The sequence below is a fragment of the Sphaerodactylus townsendi genome, linkage group LG06 (genome assembly GCF_021028975.2).
Source record: "Sphaerodactylus townsendi isolate TG3544 linkage group LG06, MPM_Stown_v2.3, whole genome shotgun sequence".
Classification (NCBI taxonomy): Eukaryota; Metazoa; Chordata; class Lepidosauria; order Squamata; family Sphaerodactylidae; genus Sphaerodactylus; species Sphaerodactylus townsendi.
Genome location: NC_059430.1, coordinates 30,544,959 through 30,571,898, shown reverse-complemented (window position 1 = coordinate 30,571,898; position 26,940 = coordinate 30,544,959). Strand labels below are relative to the sequence as shown.

At 39.2% G+C, this 26,940-nt stretch overlaps 1 protein-coding gene across 2 annotated transcripts in view; it reads right to left on the bottom strand.

The window, feature by feature from the left end:
• Nucleotides 1–26,940, bottom strand: part of TRIM24 (tripartite motif containing 24) — a 49,288-nt gene that overhangs the window by 10,668 nt on the left and 11,680 nt on the right. For both annotated transcript variants that reach the window (XM_048500712.1, XM_048500713.1), the window contains exons 2-12: nucleotides 21,517–21,635; nucleotides 13,839–13,986; nucleotides 11,237–11,369; nucleotides 8,752–8,868; nucleotides 7,381–7,495; nucleotides 6,503–6,649; nucleotides 5,598–5,715; nucleotides 4,300–4,577; nucleotides 3,485–3,652; nucleotides 2,029–2,208; nucleotides 697–832 (exon numbers count right to left, since the gene is read on the bottom strand). In XM_048500712.1, the coding sequence (XP_048356669.1) occupies nucleotides 697–832; nucleotides 2,029–2,208; nucleotides 3,485–3,652; nucleotides 4,300–4,577; nucleotides 5,598–5,715; nucleotides 6,503–6,649; nucleotides 7,381–7,495; nucleotides 8,752–8,868; nucleotides 11,237–11,369; nucleotides 13,839–13,986; nucleotides 21,517–21,635 (1,659 nt within the window). The remainder of the gene's footprint in view (nucleotides 1–696; nucleotides 833–2,028; nucleotides 2,209–3,484; nucleotides 3,653–4,299; nucleotides 4,578–5,597; nucleotides 5,716–6,502; nucleotides 6,650–7,380; nucleotides 7,496–8,751; nucleotides 8,869–11,236; nucleotides 11,370–13,838; nucleotides 13,987–21,516; nucleotides 21,636–26,940) is intronic.

The following is a 26,940-nucleotide window of genomic DNA, read 5'->3' as shown; positions in this document are numbered from 1 at the left end:
GAAAGGGGAAGCATATAAGGGGTATCTCTGGACAGAAAGAAAAATGGTTCTGTACAGCAAGAACATATGCTGCTTATTTATTTGTTTGTTTACTGAGAACTTTTGGGATCTCTTTCCCTGGAGGCTTTCAAGTAAAAGCCTGACAAGAATCCACTGGGGTTGCTTTAGCTGGCATAACCCATTTGAAACATGAGGCAAGTCAGTTTAGTCTTTGATTTCTGCTGCACAGCCCTTCTTTCCACTTCTTTATGATCTATTTATGGTTTTGCAATGGCCCCATCCAGTACCTCACATTCAGTATAAGCCACTGTGACTTAAATCATTATTTGATCATCAATACTCTGTTTTTTTATCATTAATATCTTGTTCCTGTTCCGGTTGTGCGCTCCATCCTTCTAATTCTTTATGCCATGAAACTTTACTTCAGTTGCACATCTGTCCCCTTGCCTCTCCTTAAGAGTTGAGCTTCTTCACCCTTTCATGTACATTATATGCTACTTGTTCTAGTTCTTTTCCCCTTCTGATAATGATTTTTCATCCAGGAAACCAGCACATTTACAATAACAGAACTCTATCTAGGTCTTCCTTCCCTTTTCCTATTCCTATTGGGAATTATTTTGTTCAACTGTTGGCGGAGACCCATTTCTTTTTTACTCAGTACAGGGCACACAAGCAGTAGACGTGCAGCTGCCTTACCTGGAAGGCCTGGAGATGGCACAGATGAATTTGGGGACTGGACGGTTTTGCGGGAAGGAGGTTTGGATTGGCTCTGCTCCAAAACTACATCTCTCCTTCCAATGTTATCCAAGGAAATAGTTCCCGAACAATCAATCTTTTAAAAGGATGAAAGAATGCAAGGTAGGTAGAACGTAATCATGCCCTTACTTAGAATTTATCAAATTAACATTGACTGAGGATTACATGCCAGGTTTTAATATAGCCTTTCATTCTAGGGACACTGATGGCAAGGCAACATACATACAACCTAACTTTTCAGCATCAGTGAATTACTTCGCATACACACAATGAATCCTGGCTAATACATCTTTGTTCACTAAATGTTCATATTGTAATTTTTAATAAAGCATACAGTGCAAAACAATAACATACATATCCGAGGCCATAACTGATGCCTTTGTGACTGTTTTACGAGTCTTATGCCCATTATGCATGAAGTATTTTCTGCAGCACTCCTAGCCCTGCGGTCCCTCTGTAAAGGGGTCTCCTCGCATTTTCCTGTTTAAGCATAAGGAGGAGCTAGAAGACAGCTACATAAAATGCATACTTGCTGTGTTCTCAGGTGAAAGGATCAACTGGTTGTATCTCAAATTACAATGCTAACTTGTATCATGTATGAATCTTAGTTCTAATACATTGCTCACTTACTGGCTGTCTCATAACACTGACTGTGTAATCCATTCTGAGTTACAGTGAGAAAGGCAGCCCATACAGAGAGAAAAATAAATAAATAAATAAATAATAATCCTCCCTAACTGTTAGAACACAACAAGTTAAGAAAACGATCCACTTCTGGAACTATACCCTTTCCAGGATAAAGATGTTAGGAGTTGTGTGAAGGAATCCGCCACATCTTCCTGGGTAGTACTGCTCCACAGGGTCCAAGTACCTCCCGGCCTTCTGATTGTCTGGCAGCATTTTAAAATCTGTTCCCAGGAAAGAAAACTGCGTGTGCAACTTTACAAAAAGGCTGGTCTCGCTAATAAGCATCTGGACTAATATAAATGCTATTTTATCAAAGTGCTATGTTTCCCGATGCAGACAATAATGATTTTGACGGCAGCAATGCTTAAATAAGATTTTAAAATGCTGCCAGAGAATTGGACTTATTTACAATGTGGGTGCCCACTGCTCCAACTTCCGCCGGAGAATGCATGACCGCACTTTTTTTAATCCTGAAAAGGGTATAGCCTGTTTTGCAGGTAAGCCATGGAGATCTCAGATCTATCAGCACAACACACATTGACCAAACATAATAAACCTTTTATGAAAGCAAAATATCCATCTTACATCAGGAAGAGAAGGCAGCGTATAGGATCCGCTCATAGTTGAAGTCAGATCTATCATGGGCGGAGCAAATGTCTTTCCATCATATCCAGCAGCACTATTAATAGTGGGACTGGAGGCAGTTGAAGTGGTACTGCTGGCATTTGAGGGGGCAGCAGAAACTTGCCCACTGTGGATTTGCCACTACAAAAGAATGACAGACATGTTAGGCAGAAACAATGATAAACATCAGAAGTAAAAGAACTGGGGAGAGATGTAGTGGATCTGGATTTAAGACATGTTTTACTATTATTTGCTTAATAAGAGTAGTATAATTAGGCTTTATAAATCCAAGAGCCCTGACCTGGATAGCCCGGGCTAGTCCAATCTTGACAGGGTTGACCCAGGCAAATATTTGGCTGGAAGACCATGAAGGAAACGAAGATTGTGAGGTGGAATGAGACAATGGCAAACTACCTCTGAACATCTCATGCCTTGAAAAACCTAAAGGATTGCCATAAGTGACTTCATGGCAATAAATAAATAGTGAGGGCTTAGCAAGTTAAATTACAATTTCACTTTGAAATCAGTTTGCAGGATTTTGCTTCAACACCCAATTCTCTCAGTCATACTGAATATAAGTGTTATTTTTCATTTATTTACAAAACTGATGCCTGCCTTCATCAGTGTTACCAAATTAGTTAATAAATTAAAAGCAAACATAATAAAAACACACCTTAAAAGCCACACAGAAGAATAAAAACAACTCAAACATAAGGCAGGTAGGTGGGATCACTGCCAGATGAAACAAAAAAGCCTGGAAGACAATACTAACAACTAGAAGACAACTGGAAGACAATGCTAACAAAATAGGACAGATGGTCTCTCTGGGGACAAATTTCCAGTTTTGGTGCCATGACTGAGAAGGTTCTCTTCTGGTTTGAAACCCACCTACTCTCAGAAGACAGGGACACATGAAATGTCTAAGAAGATGACTGTAGAGGTTGGGTAGGGTCATAAGGGGGTAGATGGTCGTGAAAAGTAAGTTGGTCCCATGCTATTTAGTGTTATAAACATCAACACCTGCACCTTAAATTGTAGTTGAAAACAAAGTGGGAGCCAGTGTAGTTTGGCTAAGACTGAAGTGATGTGGTCCCTATGACATACAACATCAAGGAGGCAGCAATTTGCAATGACGGAACTTTCCAATGTATACATATAGCTCTCTAACTGACAACGTCCTTCTACAGAAGGGTTAACATTCACATATGTTGTTGAGGGATTGTGTAACGTCATATCTTAAATCTGATGAATTCTAACTCAGTCAAAAGTTCTCCTTTCCATTTCATATTTTTGTAAAATGATATATAACATTCCTAATTTTGTTCCCCACTCCCCTAATCCTTCTTCAACAAGTAAGAATCCAGGAGGCTGGTGTAGTTGCAAAAGGGGGGGGGGGCAAATGATATGGATGACCTACCTGTTTAATAGCTTGCTGTGCCAAGAATGCCATCTGTAGTGGATTTGGCCTCACAACTGGATGTGATATATTCTGATTCTGAGGCAGTGTCATTGGCTGATTAAGAGGACCTGAGCCATTTGATCTGGGGTTGTGATTCTGGAAGTTAACCAAACGTGGAGGGGGTTGCTGGAAACATAAAACAATTTTCTCAGTTAGTCGGCTTTCCTTGATTGACACTGAAACCTCACAAGATATATCAATTTACAGAACTGGAGAACCAGTGTGGTACAGCGGTCAAGAGTGTTAGATGAGGATTTAGGAGACCAGATTTAAATTCCCACTCATGCCATGGAAGCTCACTGGGTGGCCTTGGGCCAGTGATACTCTCGGTCTAACCTACCTCATAGGATTGTTGTGAAGATAAAATGGGAGGAAAATTATGGATGCCACTTTGGGTTCCCATTGCAGTGAAAGGCAGGGAATATATGAATAATAAATTAAATAAAACAAACTGTGGGATTCATCTTCAGCATAATACAATGTAACCCAATAACACAATTTTATAATCTATTTAGCTAGCTGGGAAACGTATGTGGAAGTATGAGAAATATATACCCTTATAGAGTATATGAGTATCTAAGAATGCTAGACAGGGCCCTGAACCTTTGAGACAGAAGCAGCAGTCACTGATGATGATATAATATGGACAATATAATTTTCCTGTAAAAGCACAAAACTCATGTTTCGTATATTGCCTTGACACACCAGTCTGCTGACTTTGGCTCTGCCTCTGAACAACAGACATCTCCTACTCTGGTCTTGCCCTGATTTACCTGAGGTGGTGGTGGAGGTGGAGGAGTCTGGTGCACGGGCCCTGCAATTCTAGGGTTGGGGAGAATCACGCGACCTGGCCTCCGTTGAGCCTGCTGCTGCCTCTGAGCGAGGACTTGTTGCTGCATGTGCTGAAGTCGCAGCTGAGCTAAACTGATCTGTGTTGGGAACTTAGATAGTTGATTTGAAGGTAAGCCACTTTGTGCCTGCATGTTGGGTTCCATCACAGGGCTTTTAGGCATATGTGGTGGGGTCTCATTATCTTCAATTACCAGAGAACCTGGATAAAAATAATTACTTCATTATTTACAAGTTAAGATTTGCACTATTTATAATATTTTCTGCATTTGGCATTAATGTCATTGTCAATTTTATAGACTGAGAACTCATCTGTTGCAATGAAACCAAGTTCTCAAATATGTTTGTTATTCAGTTGCCGACTAGCACCACTAGTAATCAGGGACTGAACAGATATTTATAAAAACTACATAGCAAAATTCTTAATCACTTTCACACAGAAAATAAATGTCCTGCATACTACCATCCCACATGGGTAACTGCATGTATGCAATCATGAGAGACAGGTGAACTTCACCAATGTACTTATGAATACACTGTGTAAAAATATAACCAGTTTGTGACATCCTGCTACACGTTTAAACAGCAATTTATACATTCTATGTACATACAAAGAATACAAAATTTCCTCCAAGAAATAAAGTAGCAAGTCAGGAATGGTTGTGCAGTGAGAGCATTTGGAAGGTATAGACTGAGGGAAACAATTTCATGGTGTTACATGACGCTCTAGGAATTCTCCCAATTACTATGGTAAAACCATGGGGATTAATGGTATTCCTAGAAACTTATACAATGCTGGCGCCTGCTATTCTCCAATTTTGCTCCTGCTGCCCCATGTGGTAAGGGCAGTGGTTGCAGCAGGCAATCTGGGAAGTTTTCATAGAAATCATACCGCAATGCAGGAAATCACTTTGACCCAGTGAACAAATCAAAATTAGAGATATGAAATTAAAAAACCCTGAAAGTGTGCACCATTGTTCTAAGGAGGATATGAAAACCATAAAAGAAAAAGCTAGCACTGCAAATTCTCTAACCATTCTCAGGATATTTAAAAGAAATCAAAAACAGATTATTCAGATGACCAACATATTAAGTTATATCAACATTTTATTTGGAAAATGTTCCGGAATGTTGCTCAAATAAAAATTACTTTATTAAAAATAATTAAGTTACATCAACAGTGTTGCTACTAATAAAGCTGAAAACAGGAAATTAGTCATACCTAAGTTGAAAATATTTTGGGCCCAGAAACTAGGATCACAGTGAAACTGAACAGTGCTGCTGGACACAGGTAAGGCATCACACCTTGCTCTAAGGAGATAGCGTAACCGAAATGTAATCTAGAATAAAATCAGGAACACTGTATTAAAATTAAACTTTCCAGATTTTTTCTGCACACTATTAAATGCTTGAGAAAAAAATGATAAACTAAGAACCAAATCCTCCCCATCAAGTTAATTTTTTTTACAAAGTGAAAAATGAGTTTCTCACAGAATAACTCCTTTTCTTAGCATTTCATTTTACTATTGAAGGAATAGGAGCAATGTAGTTTATTCTATAATGACACATAAAGAGCCAGCAGCATCCTCAGCAACTCAGTAGGAATTATGTCACCCTCATCCACTAATAAAGAGAGGTAAGAAATGCTCCTAAAACTAAATAACTAATTAAATAAAAAGAGTGGGAGAATCATGGCAAACACACACACACATACACACACAGGGTGACCAATGTAACAAACATTTCTAGTGCAGGAAGCTGGACACTGTGAACATGTTTCTAAGACATGATTACATATCACACATTACAAAAAAGGCAACCCATATTCACTTTTCAGGTTGCTAGCTAGCTAAGGATCCACAGCTAACCTCAGCCCACTGGCAAGTTCACTTACACACACTTTTGCAGAAGTGTCTGTCACATTCATAATGTACGTTGTCAACAACATTTAGCAGCTTTTGACCTACTAGTATGATAGTGTTATCAGCAACAATAGCTATGGCAAAAGTTAGCTTTTGTCAGGCCCTTAGCACACCTGCTGTCCTGCATCTTGCTAACTCAATTGATTTCTTGTATTGAATGCAAATGCTAGGACTATGGTAAAAGTGCAAAGTTATCTATTTTTACCAGCCGTTTGCTGTATAATAAAGCTGTGCTGCTACCACTGGAAACCGCCCACTTTGAAAAATTCATGACATGTTCCAGCTGCTTAGAAAGCCCTGCCACTTCCTGTTGTTGCTGCAGAAGCTTCATCCGGTGTTCTTTAGCTAGACACTGAAAGAGAAAAAAACCCCAAAGTTGTGAGGTCTTTGGCTGAGCCTTGATGCAGATTGCATAGAAGAGCTCCATTTTCAGCAAAAATACAGGAACAGAAACATTCCAATTGCCACTAACTCAAGTTGTCCCACTTCAAACAGTCAAACACAAGAGAGCCATTCACTTTTTTAGAATTAATTTGTATTCAAATCCTAGGTAGCCTTTAGGCCCAACTCTCTGCAGGTGGCAGAGAATCCCCTTCCACCAATGAGTGCTTCCCACCAGTACTCAGCTAGCTGGCATGGGGGGAATATGGTGGGACGTCAGGGGAGGGCATCAGAAACATCCCAATGTATCAGGGGGTCACTCCCCGAGTGTCCAGAAACAGCTCTACAGATTTTTGTCCAAATGCCAGAGTCTCCAGAATCTCCTGGCAATGTGCTGACATCACTTCCCGGCAGACAGGGATGTCAGCATATCTTTACACTGCCAGAAAGCCCCCCCCCCCCCCGAAGTTAATTTCCTGTTGGTTCCCACAACTCTAGTAGAGTCTGACAACTTCTCTGTAATACCACATTGAAAGCAGACTAGGAGAAAGCAGAGATACACTAGAAAGTAATCAGCAAACCTGGAGAATATTATAAACTAGGTTAGTTTCTGGACATTAACAGTCACGTTTTGATTTATTTCAGAATTTCTGCCTGCTTATTAAATGTGTTATTATTTCCCCCAAGCAGGGAGGAATTTACCTCTAGTTGATGTAGTAGAGCTTTCCCTTTCTTATTTATTTCTACCATCAATGTGAAAATAGCAACTTTAATGTCCTGTTCTACCAACTTTTGATTCCGATTCACTTCCAGGATCCTGTACAATGTATTAAAAAAATAAAAATAAAAGGATATAGAAATGCTATTTAGAACAGTCTGTACAAGAAAGTGGAAGAACTTATTTGAAAGATAATCAAGAAACATTTAGTCATACCTAAGTTGTACTGACACCTGAGGAACAAGTCATGACTGAAGTTCCATCAATCCCCAGGAAACTTTGCTGCAAATAATTTTTCCACATTGTGCCAACAGTCTGATTTCAAAACTTGTGCTGAATGTGCAAGCACCAGTGTTAAGACCTTCTATTTTGTAGCCAACAGTAAAATTCCAGACAATTAACTTCCCTTGCTGCATTATCTGAAAGCAATCTCATTCCATTGTCCTTCTACTTTCCCCTATCTGAATAATCTTTCAAAACATACCTCTCCCACTTCCCTTTAAAAAAGTAACACATCAAATAATCACAGCCATCTTGACCCACAGTGGAAGAATAAGATTCAAGGCCAGAAGCACTTTAAAGACCAACAAGATTTCCAGGATATAAGCTTTCAAGAGTCACAGTTCCTTTTCTCAGATCTGAACAGAGAGTCCTTTGACTCTCAAAAAGTTCTACCGTGGAAATTGTATTAGTCTTTAAAGCGCTACTGGACTTGAACGTGATTGAACAATCTCTTTTGCCTGTTGTATAATTTTATTTTACTGATTTTAAAGCTGAATTATATAACAATATTTTACACACAACATTCATTAATATTCTCACTTTTAGTACATTTGCACATTTCTACTGCATCTTCCATTCCTTAGTGTCCCTTCAATATACATGAGCTATTTAAGTATGAGAGCAAATGTGGTGTAGTGGTTAAGTGTGGCGGGCTCTAATCTGAAGCAATGGTTTGATTCTCCAGTCCTCCACCTGAAACCTGCAGGATGACCTTGAGCCAGTCACAGTTCTCTCATAATACTCTCAGCTCACATGGAGGCAGACAATAGCAAACTACCTGTGAAATGACTTGTCCTGAAAACCCTATGACACCGTCATAAGTCAGCTATGACTTGATAGCACACACACATATTTTAGTACAGAGAGTCTAATTTTTGTCTTAGTTTTCCCCCTACCCCAGCATTTTATATACTGTATAGTACCGGTACAAATACAATAGCATTTTTAAATAATAAATAATGGTTAGGCACTGCACAATCAAGCCTGATAGATTCTTTTCCATTTACTAATTACAATCAACTGCACATCATCCAGAAAGAGCTATTTTACTAATGTAGAACAAGATAAATTACCTGTTCTGAATCTGCTCACTTGTGTGTTTTATGTATTTACTTTTCTCCATCAACTTCATAACAAGTGTGTCAATTACCACCTTTTGATTCTGAAAGGCTTCTTCTATAAACTGGTACCTGCAGTAAGATTAGAAAAAAACTACAATGCCAATAGTATCCCACATGTAACCGTGCTTAAAAAAAGCCTAGCTGACTTCATAGCACTAACTTACCTTTTTCTGCAACTTTTTGTTGATAAAATAAAAAATATTTAGAAAAAAATCATTTACTTATCTTTTGAAAACTCATAAAATTAACTTGAATTACATAGAAAAGGCAAGAGGCTATGGGGGGTTTCTGGGAAAGGAAAGAGGAAATAATGGGGAAGAGTAAAATGAGATGCCCCAGCTACAAGTGGGTCCCCTACTTGTAATTAATAGTGTTTATTTATTAACAGAAGCAATACTAAAATAAGGGGAAGTCACTGGAAGTCACATGTTTACGTCTGCAGTTGACTGAAGTCTTTTCTCTACATGATTCATATAGCAAATTCCACTATAGACAAGATGTTGATTATTTTCCTTGATGCCGAAAAGGTTTCTGACAGTGTAAAACAGCTAACAAGTATTAGAGGTATTTATTCTTGGTGGGAAATTTAAAAGCTGAAATGCACTCGAGTATGACTACTGATTAGCAAGAACAGTTGTTGGCGATGCATCTCTGAAAAGTTTTTTCTTCACTGGTGTATGTGTCAAGATTGTCCAGTTTCATTGCTTTGTTTGGGCAGTAGAACATTTTGTGACTAAAAATACAGCAGTTGCTTGTGAAAATCATATAAAAATATGCTTACGTGCAGATGCTGCTGATCTTACTATAATCAGTCAATGGAGTATGCACTTATGAAATCTGATTAATTTGTTTGGTTCTGGTTATAATGTAAACCGAAATATGAATGGTTAGGCTTTAATAAGTCTCAATTGCACTTGTTAAGTATCTTGGAGGTTGGATTCAATAAGCTTAACAGCCCAATCCAGACAGGGCTGGCAGGCAAGGATAGTGCCAATCCAGTGCTGCCTCACCCCTTCCAAAGGGCATTCCCACACCGTGCAAAGCCCCCAAAATTAAAAAACCCCAAACTCACTATAGAATCCTCCACAGGGGAGAATAGAGATTCGCCTTGAAAACTGAGGGCTGAACACCCGGCCCACCCTTAGCCATGCCAGCTCAGTATTTTGTGCTGGTAGGCCTGGGTAACAAAGCTAGCTTCTGGGTCAAGCACTGCAGACCCACATGGTGCCCGGCCACAAGGGAAAATTACCCCTCTGCTGGTGCATCTGTCCCTTGCACAGGTGGAATGAGCACTCCTACCAATGCAAGGATCCACCGGCTCCAGAGGAGGATCCCCCCTCCCAGATTGCACTGCCCAAATCCTTGGTATAATATAATCCTCATGAATTACTTTTGAAAATCAAGTAATTGATTTATTGTGTATCACAGAAGAACAGAATAGCCAGCATTAAAAAGAATGTGTTAACAAAATTATTTTTTGCCCTAACAAATTTCTACCAAAATTATTTTTTATTTAGTAACATACTATTTCAAGTTAATGTGCATATTGGTACATCCTGGGAAAATTAAATATTAAATTGATATGGTTGAATAACCTTCTAAGATTGTTATCAGTTCACTTAACCAAGGAATTTGGGATTACAAACAAAAAAATATAACCATACAACTATGAGAATGGCTTTCCCTGATAATTATGTATTTATTTTGGAGTCCCTCTAGCCTATATAATCTGAAAGAAGAAGAATCTAGATGTAATGGGAGTATCTGATAAAGGATCACATGTTATTGAATGATGAAGATGTGGTTTCAAAATCAGTAAACTACCATTATTTTAGTTTTTTGAGATCAGTGATTTGGCAAACAGAGGGAAAGTATAAAAAAATTAGAAAAACAAACTGGATAAGAATTTGCTCAAAATGTGCAGTATGAAAATTATCTAAGTCTACAGCATTAGATAATGCTAATTCCTATGTATACTGCAGATATATACAACATAATAATACTCCTGTTTAAACATAAATAATTTTGGCAACAATTAATATATCTGAATTTAATGATAATATACAGCTCCGTGTTTTCAATGGTATAAAGTTTAGCTTCATATTAAAATATGCTGGTAATCCTACCTATTGTCACCGTGTGATATATACTACAGAATTTGTATACTTTTACTCTTGACTGCCTCTCAGATGGCAACAATTAAGGCAATTACCTTACAAAAGGTTAACATTATTAATATGGCTGAAGCAAAGCTTAGAAATTATTTCAACCACATTTAACCACTAGAAATGATAATAAACTATAATCTGGAACTATAGATCTCTGTCTAGCAGACCTGTTTGATAGAAATAATGGATTAATATGTAGTCCAATATAGGATTATTTAACATGAAAAAAATTATCTTTTCAGTGATAAAGATGCAGCTCAGTTTTGTACCTGTGTTCTTTGTGTTCCAGCAACTGGCAATCCCGACAGGTCAACTTGTCACAAGTCTCACAATAGAGCTTCAACTGTTCCTTTTTATGATAAGGGCAGAACACAGGTCGCTGACTAGTTACACCAACAGCCTCTGAAGAAAAAAGGAAAAAAAATCCCAATTTATCATCTTTTTGTTATAGTTGAGAAACAATGTATTTATGAACTCATCTGCTTTCTCACAGCAGGAATCTTATATTTTCAGCTTTCCCAGGCTCTCTGGCACTGCACTCATACTGAATGCCAAACTAAGGAGTAGGGTAGGGAGTGAACAAAAGGACAGATTTCACCTTGGGAACTGGACTGAGAATTTCACAAGCCATGCTCAAGCAGTAAGATTCAAAATAGGAAGCCAGATCTTCAAGCATTTGGACAACTATTTCATGGGTACTGAAACACTATCTCCTCAAAACACTATCTCCTCAAAAAGTCCTAAAATATTTCCCTTGATTCAGAACAACCTGTATGGGAACTATTTTCAGATACAAGGACTTAGTTTATTTTCCATATTCAGTAAATAATGTCTACATGTATCTATAGTGTGAGTTAGTAAAAGGCGATGAAGATTTGGTTTCATATAGCTTTTTAAACATCTTTGTACGATCTTGCCTAATTCTTCTTGGCATAATCACATGAGTAAATTTTTACAAGTTAATTGGTTCTCATTCTTCAGGTCACAGAACCTGAAACAAACTATATTGTTTCTAAACATTCAAGCATATTTCTTAACTGGCACCCCAGTTTTTCACTGAAAAACAGATAGGCACCCTTCAAGAATATCAGTTTAGTTAAAGACCAGTGTGGGACCCACAAGGGATTGAGGGGGGCATCTCATTTTCTCCTCTCTCTACCTATTAACTCTTTCCTTTCCCTGAAAATCCTCATAGCCTTTCCACTTTCCTGCTTATTTCGCTCCTTTCCACCCATCAGCCAACCTACATTTAGATACCCCAACTCTGTCTTCAGCTTTCCCTCCTTTCCTTCCCCTAGGAGGTGGGAAAACTATGGCAGAGTAACATGGTGCCAGCCACTGGGTCCAGTTGTGCAGTGTCAGAAGTCAGGTTCCAGCCTAGATGAACTGGGGGGGGGGGGCACCCACAAGGTGACTGGGTGAAATATGGATACTTATATTTTCATTGCAGTACTGTTCAGAAAGTAGCTTTGCTACTGGTTATTTCTGAGCTATTATTTTTATGCTGTTTATGTTATTCATTTGGCCAAAAGAAAATAAAGTTAGCATTGCAACCAGGAGCATCTTCTATCCACTGCATCTGATTCACCAACTTTCCTATTATCTAGACTCAGCTGATTTGGCTATATTGATGCATGCTTCTGTAAACTCAGTTGGATGACTGCCTAACCCTAACCCTAACCCTAACCCTTGAAGACTTTCCAGAAGCTACATCTGATCCAGAATGACGCAATCTTGCTGATGTCAGGGGTTAGCCACCGAGAACTTTTGCCCACTTTGAAACAGCTTCATTGGCTGCTGTTTTTTTTTTTTTAAGTTCAGTTCAAGGTACTAGTTATAACCTTGGGAACTCACATATTTGAAGGACTGCCTTCCATATTTCCCTATGTACCAGCTACAATAACTAGAGAGTTTTCTGTCAGCTATACCATTGCTTGGGGGCCTCAAATAGCTTTGATCAGGCCTGGGCCTTTTCCATTGCGGCTTTGGCTCTGAGGAACAGTCTCCTTGAAGAGGTGAGAGGGGGCCCCTCCATGTGTTAGTGGTCAGACACTCCCATGATCTGGGGTGCTGTCTGGTTTCCGGGCTGTATGGCCGTGTTCTAGCAGCATTCTCTCCTGACGTTTTGCCTGCATCTGTGGCTTCAGAGGATCTGAGATGCCAGCCACAGATGCAGGCAAAACGTCAGGAGAGAATGCTGCTAGAACACGGCCATACAGCCCGGAAACCAGACAGCACCCCAGTGATTCTGGCCGTGAAAGCCTTCGACAATATTCCCATGATCCTTAGGGGCAGTTATGAGAACTATAATACCATTCCATGTATTTTTGAAGGAAGGTTTGGTTCAAGAATGACTCCAGCAGGAACAAAATGGAATCCAGGCAGAAGACACTTGGCATCTAGGAGGGCTGAACTATGACTCAGCTACTAATTTCGTCATTCCTCCCCACATCCTTAATGAAATGCAAGACTGAGAACAATAGATCTCCTGTCAGAAGCTACTAATCTCATCAGGACTGATGACATCTTTCACCCTGGAAATTACTCCCTGGGTAGAGCTATTACTAATACACTCAAACAGCATTCATCTATCAATAGAACAGTCCACACATTTGGGTAACACTTGGAGATCTTCAGAAGGCCTGCCTGTGATCGTAAGCCAACATGATCGAAAAGGAATGGCAGGATATAAATGTTTTAATAAACAAAAAAAGTGAAGCACGATCCAATATTATTTATACCAGGAATTATTTATGGGGTGAATTTGTATAATGGAAGGAAACAAAACTAAGATGTATATACCCAACAGAGTGGTGTGAGCTTGATCAGAAATGCCCCAAGCATATTTGAGCTGTGAATGGATACAGTTACCTGGAGATACTTCTTCCTTCTGTCTGACTGTATGATCTTTTGTGAATTTTACTCTCTGATGAGCTCGGATGCAAGTCTTGCATAACCATTCCACACACTCCACACAGAAGCCGTTGGCTTCTGCATTGTCTTCACAGCTTGTACAAACCTGGCAAAATATGGGAACATAAAAGCTTCCATTGAAATAAATCAGAACCTTTGTAGTTTGTTTTCAATGCACAGTTTATTAATTCACAATATTGCAAAATTACATTTATAATGATAGAAAATTATGTTTGTAACTTTAATAGAATTATTGAAGGAAGCAATGGGAATTAAGTGAGGATCACAGCATGCGTGCCAGTTGGTTCTTTGAGATTTTTCACCCACACAGAATTATGTTGTATACTTTTCAATAAAACTGATACTCTCTGTGGCTTTTACGCATCAGTTAAATAGGAAGCAAAATCAAAGCACTTTAACATGCAGAACATTTAAAAGATGAAATGTAAAAGAACCATACATGAAATGCAGAGACTCATGTACTGTCTATGTACATACTAGTGTTATTTGGTGTAACCATCAAACTATAGTTAACGGAAAGCCTCTTCTCAGCCTGGAAGTAAACTTAGTTGACAAAAAGTAACTGTTAGTACTTTTTTTTTTGCAGTAGTTAAAGTTACACACTGCAAAATGGTTTATTCAAATAACACCTTGATTAGGGCATCAAAATCATATTAGTAAGATATAAACTTGTGTTTAAAGAATACCAAGTACCATTCTAAAGAATGCAGGGAAAAGGAAAGAAAGAAAAAGATAAAGAAAAAGCTTAATACATAATTTTGGCAGTTCCTTCAGACTATCATACTTAATTCATATTGAGATTATATATCATTATCTATATGGTATTTTTAACTTTTCAGTGTAGACTAATATCCAATTTTTAAATATCTTCCACCATAAGAAATAATAAAACAGATTTCTCACTGCATTTCCAGCATCAACTCCAATGTTTCTTAACCTTTTTCTTGCAATCTTTTAGGTAAATGAACTTTAAAATAGGTTTTTTCTATGGAGACTGTTCTAGAAATTTCAAAAGATTCTATCCATTTTCTTGCAATTTCCTGGGTGGCTGACCTTTTATATTTACTGGTAGCTTTTCTCTAAACTCAGTCCTGGAGTCTTTGAAAAAAACCATCATCTGTTCAGTGAGTTACCAATTGTTTTGTTTGATTTCAGTTTTTACTATCATTTTCCCTATAGTTGGGAGCATTTCTAAAGCTAGTAAAATTTTCCAGTTATATTCTTTCAAAAGACTCTGCCTTAGAATGTTAGGCTCACTGTTCCTCAGGAGTGTGTTCAGCAGGTCTTAAAAGTAATATATCATTCTTCCTTTCTACTAATGGTTCTCTATAGGTCTGCTCAATATTAAGAAGATCTTCACCAACTGGGATATATTTTTGTGAACTCTTAACAAATTCTATTTCAAGATCTATTTCACATGTTGTTTTCTCTTCACTCAAGATTTTTTTCTGCTGGTTCTTTGGTTGCCAAAAATAATCCAATTGGATCTGAATGTTTGTTCCTGTGTTTCAGACGTTCTTCTGAACTTTTCCATTAAATACAAGCAGATTGAGACAAATTCCTGTCTTATACTCTGTATGTCTTTCTTTAATTGTTCTCTGAAATTGGATTCTAATTGTTGAATTTTTTGTTTTAAACTCTTAAAATCTTCCTTCACATCAAATTCTGATTGGCTTATTTGCAGGGAGATTGACTGAAGCTGTTTAATGATCTCCATTCCAGCAGGTGGCAGCAGCATATTAAAGTAAATGGGGCTTTTCAATTGCACACAAAAAATATTAAAAATCTAAAAGTCACTGTAATATACTAAAACAAATAAACGTTATCAGCAAGACTGGGGAGGATGAATGGAAAAAGATAATAGCTGTTTCTGTTCAAACTGTCAGCAAGAAGCAGTCCTGTTATGATAGGTATGAAGCTGTCTTTAGCTGAATAATTATAAATTTCAGTGTAGTTTCACCCTAAGCCTCCCACAGTCATTCACTTTTACAAAGAGGTCTCTTGAGTACTTATAAATCTTTTCAAAAAATCCTTATCACCACCATGTATAATCAGAATTTCATGTACGTTTGTGGTAGAATAGTTGCAAGACCACAAGTTAAGAACTATATGGTTAGAAGACATGATGGGTGAAAAACCACTAATGGCTGCAAAAACGCCATGATTGCAATTTTACAGGAAACCTTGGAGCATGCTTGCTTAAGCTTCAAAAGGGTCATAATTCTTAAAGGTTAACACAATGTACATATACATATATTGTTGATGTCAAATGTATCTTCTTTGCAAACTAAGGATAATAGACAAATATGAATGTATTTGCTCAAGTTGACTAATTCTTCTGCTGAATATGCTATTTTGCTGTTTTGATATGTAAGGGAAAGGTCATGAGTGATTGAAGATTGTGAGCCTTCATGGCCAACCAGGATTGGTCAGAAGGACAGGTGACAGAAGCCTTAAATTGAGCTGTGCTACGACACAAATCTCCAGAGAGACACACCTTAGATGACCTCTCTCCATGCAAATAAACCTAACTTGCTACTAGCTGCTTTGTGTTGCACTCTTGTGATTGGTAAGAGGTTCCATAACACGTTCACCAAAGAAGCAAATGTCAGCTTACTTGTTACCATCCCAGTTAAGTTCTTGCCAATCTTGAATGCATGTATGTCCAATAATCTTATATTTTCTGAATCAGAAAGTTTGTAATCCACTCAGTATGCCGAACACTTTATAAGTATACAAGTCCAATCCGAGTCAAAAGAATAATAACTCCAGAATTGTTTTAGGTCCAGCTTTTCAAGCCATCAACTCAGTAACAAAAAGCCTGACAACTGTGCAAATTCAAACCACGCAAAATGAATGTAACTCTGATTCAAGAGACGGAATAAATCTTAAACGAAGTCTCTCACATACTTGTAAATCACTACAAGAGCTTTCCAATCATCACATCCCACAGCCAAGTTCCACATTCAAGAGAGTCAGTAATTTTTTAATTCTTTCAGTACTCTAAAATTTTTTAGCAGATCCAAAGAAACTTGAAATAGGAAGAAAACAGGGAATCTGAAAAGAAAAAAGGGGGTGGTCTCTTCTCCCAAAATGGCACACTTGCCCTCACAGATCCTGAATATTACCAGAGCTAGTGGGTCAAAATACACCCAAACTAGTTGACCTATCAAATTAAAGGTCCTCAAAACACTGAGGAAGCAAGAGCTAGACCTCGTCTACTCTTTAACTGGCAATTTGCCCCTTTGAGTGAGGGCACCTGGGAGCTAGAAAAGTTTAGACTGAATGAGACGCCATGTCTTCGGGAAGCCCTGCCTACATAATGTTGAATGATTTTGTCAGGTGACGGGCAAATATATCTGAGCATGATTTATAAAATTCATTGGTAAATTCATCTGTGCCTGGGGCCTTCTTAAATCTAGTATTATTTCAATTACTCTTGTTGTTAAACATGTTGGTTTGGAAGTTCCTGGAGTTCCTTAGAGATTCTAGGCATTTTATTTTATTCAAGAATTCCTTATTCGAGGATAGCCTTTGTGGCAATAAATTTAGCAGTATTTAATTTTTCATAGAAATGTTGGACTATCCCCACTGTTTGGACAATTATTTGAGTTACAGTTCCTTGCTGTATTCTTAACCTTATCCTAGTTCTCTCTTTATTTTCAATCAGAGTCCAGCTTGAGTCAGGAAGAGTGGGATATTAAATCAAATCAAATAAAAATAAGTAAAACAAAAATTCTGCCAGACTTGTTTCCATAATTAAACATGGTTTGTTTAGCTTTAACCAAGGATTTAGCTTCCTTAAAGGTTCATGCAATTTCAGTTTGTCTTGTGCTGTTTCCTATTGTTTTCCATCCTGTTTAGTTTCCAGAGCAAGCGTGGTATAGTGGTTAAGAGCAGGTGCACTCTGGGGAACCGGGTTTGATTCCCCGCTCCTCCACTTGAGCCATAGAGGCTTATCTGGTGAACTATTAGCCTGTGCACTCCAACACACACCAGCTGGGTGACCTTGGGCTAGTCACAGTTTTTCAGAGTTCACTCAGCCCCACCCACCTCACAGGGTGTTTGTTGTGAGGGGGAAAGGGAAAGGAGATTGTAAGTCCCTTTGAGTCTCCTTTCAGCAGAGAAAGGTGGGATATAAATCCAAACTCTTCTTTTTTCTTTCTGTGTAATAGTATTTATCTACTCTTGTCTTAATTTGTCTTTTAATTAGTTAGCTTAAGAGACTAATTAACCTCTCATATAGGCTTTAAATTATTCCATACCACCGTGTAATTGATATCCTGAGTTCCAATAATTAGAAAGCAAGTGAAGGTTTCTATTTTTATAATAAGTTCTTTATTATGCAGTAGAGAATTATTTAACCTTCATTCTTTTTTAAGCATCTTGTTTTGAATTTTAAATTAATAAATTGTTGCACCTATGAGAAGGTACTTAATTTTCCTTATCAGGGCTCGGTTGTAGGGAGCAAAGAGGAGAAGCTGCCCCAGGAAGTACATAGAGTAGGCAGCAACTGCTACTGCTAGTGGTGGCTCCTGAGTTCGCTTCCTCAGGGGCTGGACGAGAGTGGCAACCTGCTCAGTCCATTTTGGTCAGCATCCCAAGACATGGCAGTTTTTCCCAGTTGATTCTAGAGGAGCCATTTTGTGGCTGTCTTACATGTGTAAACTCCATCCCAGACAGAGGTGCCCAAGCTCTGGACTCTTCACCAGTAGACAATCGTCCATGCAATGCTAAGCCCAAATGATTTCTGCATGAATTAACCAGCACAATGAATTCTCCAAAAGATAAAATGGAAGCATTGAAACAGATAAGAAAGCTGACAAAGGGGTGAAAGACCCTACTGAAATGAAAATATTCCGTGATATTCAGCAATGTCATACTTGTGTCCTACATTTTGGGGGCGAGGATCCTCTGAGCATAATACCATGGATGTTTATGGATACAGGACCTACCACACCATTATGGTTGTCAGTATACATTCTGGGTCTCTATATCCTTTTCAACATAAAGAACCAAGGAGTTGTGTGGATAAATCCACTAAATCTTCCCAGTTCTTCTTTATGTTGAATGCTTGGATGGGTCCCAGCGTCTGCCTTTCCTCCTCCTTCCAATTCTCTGTTTGCATCAGAGAATCATATTTAATTGCTGCGCCCTGCAAAGTTAAACATCAATCTTTGTAAAAAGATCATCTATATTGCCTTGGACTGCTATCAGCAAAACTTCCCTTTTTGTAAAGTTGCACCTGCCATTTTGTTTCCTGCTCAGTGTGTTTTGGTTAGCAGAAGTGCCTGAGCTCTGGCCTGAGTGCTCTGCTTGGCACAAAAACTACCATGAGATGGGAACCAGATGTAAGTTGATGCTGGTCAGGGTCTGCCTCCATTTCACTTCGCAGCTACTCCAGGTCAGGGTTACATTGTGCGGCCCTCTCCCTGCTCAGTCCTCTGTGGTATATACAAGCTGCTCTACCCCTGCACTCTCCCACCTCCACACCACAGCCACAGATCGCTGTTGGAGATAGGTGTGTAGTGCAGCTGCTGGCAAGCCAGGTCTAGGCAACTGCCACATTTTCTTGAATTGCCTTCCTCCACCCTCTCCCCACTGATGTAGCACACTCACAAAATCCTCTGCTACAAACATCTTCCTCTGTCGTGCCTGCAATTCACCTGACTCCTCTCTGCACATGTCTGACTTCTTTCTGCATCTCTCATCCATATGCTTTAAGGTGCACAATTTCTCCCTCCCCCTTCACTCATTCATTCAGGAGCTCAGGCCAGTGTATATTTGCCTGTCCTCCTCTATTTGACCTTTACAACAAAGGTTAGTTTGACAGAGAGAGAGAGAGGCCCATGATAAGCTTCATGGCAGAGTGAGGATGTGAACCTTGGTCTCCCACATTCACATTCCAGTACTGTAACCATACACAATGGGTCTGCAACCTGCGGCTCTCCAGATGTTCATGGACTACAATCCGCATCAGCAGGGGCTGATGGGATTTGTAGTCCATGAGCATCTGGAGAGCCTCAGGTTGCAGACCCCTGCCATAGACCATACTGGCTCCCTACAAAGTTATAAATTAGTGTTGGCAGCTGTAACCCGTGAAGGGCTAGTGACTGAAGTAACCATTCTGCTCATTTCTTTAAAAAAAGTTGTGTGGGGGGAGAAGGGTTGTAAATATAGGAAACATTCTTCCACCTATGTTCATCAGAAGTCTTATGGCTCCTTAAAGACTCAGCATTTTATTCCAGCATAAGCTTTTCTGCTGCTTTGTCAGATGCTCTACACAGGCATTTTACGTAGCAAATATAAAAAGAAAAACACAAACAGTGGGGTCCAGGGGCCATGAAATGCAGTCAGGCAAAAATCAAATGTAATCAAGAAAACACAGACAGCTACAACTAATTATGCAAAACTAATTAATATCTATAATGGGTGATGAGTTAAGGGGCCATCAAATTCAGTATAAGTGCAGAGCAAATTCAATCAGACAAAATCCAACTTTATTTTGTTGTTTTAAATGGTATTTATGGTATTCATTGTACTTGTGAACTGCTCCAAGCAGGCCTCTGGAGAGGCAGCATACAAATTCTATAAATAAATGCATTAAGGCATTTCTATGCCATTTTTCTTCCCAGAGGGATCAAAAAGCACTTGCAGAAATCTCTAGAATACCAAATTAATGAAACTTCAATGAACAAAACAAGCCCATCATAGACAGGTCCTGATTCACTGGGTTGGTGAATGCAGATTCCAAGGTGAGCCAAAAGAACCCTTTGCCTCACACCTCTAGTTATGCTCGGGTTGGCCCTGATGGTATTTAGCAGCTGTTAGCAAGCTTGCAGGACAGTGTGACGTAAGCCATCCTGTGTAAACTATGCCTTTCAATTCTCTAGACTGGATAAATAGATCAGTTCCTATTTAGGGACAGACATCTAATATTAAAAATTGCCATAGTTCAAAAACAGTGGCAGGACATTTCAGACTCTGAGGACCTGAAAGTCACCACCAAAGTCCACATAAGACTTTCAAAGGGAGACTCCAACACAAAATTGTTGAATTTGTCATTCATTAAGACTATCTGCCCCCAGGTTTTAATAGTGACATGATTTTTTAAATTTAAGTATATGAGTCAATTATTTTAGCATGGCACTATCCACCCAGAGTATATGTTCATTAACTTGATATAGCTTTATCTCTGGGTTTTTCCTCGTTAGATTTGTGTTTTACATATTGCAGTTCCCCCCATACCACCTGTGTAAGATGTTTACATAGTGAGTATCCTTGCAATGCATTTGAAAAAGCAGCCAAAGAAAAGTAAATTAAGAGTCAGATTTGATCCTTAACAAAACTATTTTGCCCTCTACATATTGATAAATTTTAACCTTCAAGATTTTTTTTAAGGACCATACCTTTGGACTTGTGTTTTAACAGTATGAAATATTTGTCCATCCTACATTGTTTTTAAATCTTTTTCATATTCCACTTTGAGATGGGTTTCTTGTAAATGGATTTTATCCATTTTTTTTCTTTTCTCAGAACTCCATGCTTTACTACTGGTCTATAACCGCAAATAAATAAATTGTTAAAAATGTTTACACTTAAGAGACATACTCACCTGATTTAACTTCTCCACTGTACTACTGGGAACCTCAGTAGTATCCTTCACAAAAATGTTATCTATAATGTGTTTTTCTGCACATTCCTGGCCACAAACTGGACAGCGAATAACACCAACTGGTAGGAAAGAAAGAATGGGAAGGATAAATAAGCTTACAAATCAAAACTGAGCGGTTGCACTGATATTTCAGAAGATTCTATTTTGAAGAGCATCTTATCTGCTAACAGAAAGAAATACATTATTCTCGTCAATGCATGGATTCTCTTATCTGAAGACAAAGTCTGAATGGAGTTCTATTTTATAAAAGAAAACTCCTGAGGGGAAATGATTTGTTCAAATAGGAGAACGTAAAGCCCTTACTTCCAATTGGCTACCGAAAAGTTCTGCAGTTAGAGAGAACTTCACTATAAATGCAGTTCTGATATTTATCCGCAACTGAAAAATCACACATTGAGATTCATCAAAGATGATCAAATGCACATATCTACAGAATTAGAAAAAGTTGCATGGTCGGCACAGAATGTTAGTAGAGTTATAACAATAATATAGCTCCATTTGAATCCAGTAGCTCCTGAAGGGGGAAAGAATGAAATGTGAATGAGCCATGTATAACCATGTCAGTGAAGGCCAAGTAAAGAACTGAAGGGACAATCTGACGTAGCACTGATCCATCACCATTACCATGCTTTTAGTGGTAGTCTCCAAAAGTCTGCTTTCCTTGTCTTAAGAGCAAACTAACCTTTAGAACATATTTTGTGGTGGATCAGAAAGCCGTAACTCCAAGTACCCTTAGCTAATGAGGGAACGGAGAGGGTGTGGCGATATCGGGAGAAGGAAATAAATATGCTGTGGATATGTTTTGGTGGAGTCACCAAGTTATCTCCCCTTTCTTTGCAAATAAAACGACTTAAAACTCTCTTCTGTTGGCTTGATGTTTGATAAAGAAATATTGGGCACCACAATGATACAAGCACGAACACACAAATAAATAAATCTGAAGTCCAATGGCACCATAATGTCTAACAAAACTGTCCGTGTCAGAGCTCACTTTATCAGATTTATGAAGTGTACACCCATAGTAGTTAATTTACAAGCAACAGAAGGGCGGGAGTGGAAAATTTTTGCAAAGAGGCCAGTTGGAAACAATAACCAACCAAAATGAAATCAATCCATTCTCAGAGTTAGTGAGATCATTACTAGCTCCAAGTCATCAGGAACATTATTCCTGATAATATCACAGCAAACCTTGCTACCAAACTGTGCCACTTTGAACCCACAATTACTTCAGATTTGACAACAGTTTATATTTCACATCCACAGAAGACTTATAGGTATCCACAAGAAATTAAAATATGAAAATATTTTCATGGTTGGATAGGAGCAACTCTTTCTCAGCTTTCTCCCATTAACACCTCTCCTGTATTTGAGATTTATATATGACATTTTTAAGAAGACGACAACGACTCTGGATTTATACCCCTCTTCCTTTTCTCTCCTGTAAGGAGACTCGAAGGGGCTTACAATCTCCTCTCCCTCCCCCCTCCCACAACACCTTGTGAGGTGGGTGGGGCTGAGAGAGCTTCAAAGAGCTGTGACTCACCCAAGGTCACCCAGCTGGCATGTGTTAGAGTGAACAGACTAATCTAGTTCCCCAGATAAACCTCCGCAGCTCAAGTGGCAGAGCAGGGAATCAAACACGGTTCTCCAGATTAGAGTGCACCTGCTCTTAACCACTATGTCACTGCTGCTCCTAACATCTGGACACAGAAAATGAAAGCTCTCATAAGATTCCACCATGATTTCAATAGTTTTCACCCTGATCAACGTTAGCATGTACCAATCCATGCAACAGTACATTTTCTGGTCAACACTGTGAAACTACGCAATGTGTGTAGAGATGTAACATTTGAAACCATGAGAGGAAAAATTAGATTTTAAGAAAAAAATAATTAATGCAGTCTTACCTTCCTATCAAACGTCAAACATATAGCAACATAAAATGCATCATTTAAAACTTAATTAGAATATGCATTTGTACTATTAAGCATATTTATAGAATAAGTATAAGTATCTTTATTTTCTATAAGAAAAACTGCAAGTATATCCAATATGTGAGAAAAGAGATTTTTCAGTGCTGCCCCCAAATTTGCCATTATGCACTTCAGAGTGCGTAAGTTCCACTTTATATTTAAAATCCAGCAAGTGTCATGAATATCTATATTCATTCAACTACCAACCGAAGCTCAGAAAACAAGCCATGGTTCTCTACAGTTAAGCAGGTTACAATCACATTCACTCCAGTCCTTCCAACAGGGACTCTTATCTGAGGGATTTACAATAGGTGTTCTTAGGATTACAATGACCACCTAATGAAGCAGAGAAGCAGATCAACCAAGTCCACCTATTTCTGATAATGAGAAATAGCCTGCTGCAAGACAGGTCTAAAGATAACAACAGAACAGTACTGTTACCAGACCAACCTGTGGTGGGAGGGGTGTGTGTGTTATCGAGCAGTGCTCCCCCAGTCTCCCACAGATGTGCCATGGCAATACAGGTTCAAAGATGGATGTCATCTCCAGCCCTGTACTGTGTTGCCTAGAGGAAAAAGGATTTGTCTGGACCAGTCCCTCATTAAGTATGCATACCAGCCCTTCCTGCAACTATTTGGAAAACAACAGCCAAACCCTGAGAAACGGCCACAACCCTCTGGACTCAGAACTCCCATTCTATTGTTCATAAGAGATATGCTAAGGTGCCAGGCAGCCTAATGCAATCAGACCTCTCTCACAGTTATTCTCTGCATCATTAATTCTATCACTTCTTTGATGCCTTATTCTGGGAACTACCTCCTCACTTTTAATTTGGAATAACCCACTTCCACCCTAAATCTAATCAACTGTTGGATGCTTCTGTTCACCATATTGTCCTCTCCTGGAGGACACAAACTTTCTTTGTTTGGGGAAATTAAGTTTTCTTAACATTGCTAGAGGGCTAAATTTTCCTATAACTAGCCAGATCTCCCTGCAGTCTATGTCCAGTGTTTTCTGGACATCTATCTTGTCTAGTTGCACTGTTCCCACCCCAGCACCTCTAGTGCTGTTTTCACCCCATGTTTTGAAATCCAACGCAAGTTGTTGAACTCTGTCTCTGGACCCATCTTCAGAAAAAAGTAATCATTACCCTTCCCGCTACATCCTGTTTTATTCCTGACCTATCCACTCAACTCTATCTATATCCTAGGATTTTTAAAATACTTTGTGAGCTTGTGTTTTACCATTTATGTGCTTGTGAGTTTATTATTTTATTTGCTCAATAAAAGTGGTTAAACTTTACTTCTAAGACTCCTGTGGATTTCTTGTGGAAACCCAACTCTGTAAACTCCAGTGGAAAACATCTTTAGTTACTACCTCTCACAAAGCAAGGTCTGGCCCGCTAATTCCAAACTTCAAAAGGGACAGGCCCCACCATTTCGCCTAACAGTACTGGTTGTCACCAACAGCTCATAGTTCAAACCAATCCAACACATCAGTGATCAGCAGTCCATCCTGAGTACTGGTATTTTTCACAGGTGTTGGGATGGCAGACCTTTCCTTGCTTGCAGACAGCCCTGAAACCTAAAATAGCATCTCACTGATGGCAGTGAATCATCAGCAACACAAATCCAGGAAATACACCCTATAACAAACCTTGAGGCCAGCTTCCTCTTCCAAGACATACTGGTTTAGATATAACGTTACTGTGCTCCTGCAAACTAATTTCAAAGGGAGAATCCAACACAAAAGGTCTCAACTAGGATTCCTCAAGAGATTCAACACTATCTCTCCTCTAGGCTTGAACAAGACTTTCTGAAAGTGCTACTATTGGCTCACTCTTTAAAGATGTTAAGTACTTCTTCTTAACATGCTCCACACTGAATGCTACATGCTTTAGTAATGGTAATTAGACATTTGGGATTTTTAAAATATTAAACTAATAAAGAAAATACAGCATTTTATAATATGGCAATTAATATGAAACCAATTCTCCATCTGAACAGTCCATAATGGGGGAAAACCCTCAATTTTCTTTAATTTTGTTTTCATTTCTTTTGTTATTGCAATATCTGTCTCTGTTGGCTTCACCTCTACAGGGCAAGCAGTGGTTTCCGAATAAAGAAAAAGAGTAGGAGGAAGATGAGATTGGATTTACACCCTGTCTTTCTCTCCTGTAAGGAGAAAGCACAGTGTTCCTTAGGAGGATGGAGAAGTAACCTGTAGCCACTCAGATTATATAGATATACTAGAGGGCCCGGCCACGCATTGCTGTGGCTGAGTCTGGTGAAGTGGAAAAGAAAGAAAAGGGGAAGCGAATGGTGCGAACATGTGTCATTGCACAATGCTTGCAAGGGAGGGGAGGGGCAAAGGGCCCCTCGCTCCCCTCTCTCTCTCCTGTTCCCTTGCATGGCACCCTACCCCGTCCCTCCCTAACGTTCCCCTTCCTCTGCTAGGGTGGGTGGGTCATGTCCAGGTGGCTGTCCCTGTCCCTTTCACTCCCTTCCCTTGCAGGCAAATTACTTAGCTTAAAACACGCTGGGAGTCATGAGCTACATTGTGTTCACATTTCAGAGTGTTTGGTTCAGCAAACCCCTGGACCCTCCCTCACCTTCCCCTTCCTCCGCTAGGGTGGGTGGGCCATGTGCAGATGGCGGGCCCCATCTGTTTCACTCCAGATGGCAGCGGTTTTCAAGGAAGGCATGGTTGTTTCTCTTGTATCAGAGGGTGTTGCTTTGATGGCCAGCAGATGGCGCTGTTGCGGAACAGAACTGTGGTTCCAACTGTCACAGGTGTGGCATGTACGCAACAGGAGGTGTGGAAACAGTATGGAAACCTGGCTGCACGCGAATGTGACGTTGTGTGAAAATTTCAAAGCAATCGGTCCAGTAGTTTGGGAGATTACCTGTCAGCAGAAAAACGCACTGATAGATTTTTATATATAGAGATGTGAGGGTATCCTAGTGTTGAAGGGAATGGGGTGGGACTTTGCCTTCCTTTCACCTCCCAAGTCCTGCCCTCCTATGCCAAATTTTCAGTTGCAGCTTACATTTATCAGCTTCCTGCGATTCTGCAAACCTTAACTGTCCAAGCAAATGTATCTGACAGTTCTCCTGCTTTTGCCTGACCAAATGCCTTGCTCTCCCTGTGCCACCAAATGTCCTTCCTTTGCCTACTCCTTGTGCTATTGTCCTTCAAGCTAAGTGGCTGCTGTGCTATTAGTAGTCCTACATCTTTCCTATAAACATCTATCAAGTAAACATGGGTGTCTTTGATTGCTTCACCATCTCAAGTTTGGCACTATGGATGTCCTAGTGCAGTGATGGTGAACCTTTTCGAAACCGAGTGCCCAAACTGCAACCCAAAACCCACTTATTTATTGCAAAGTGCC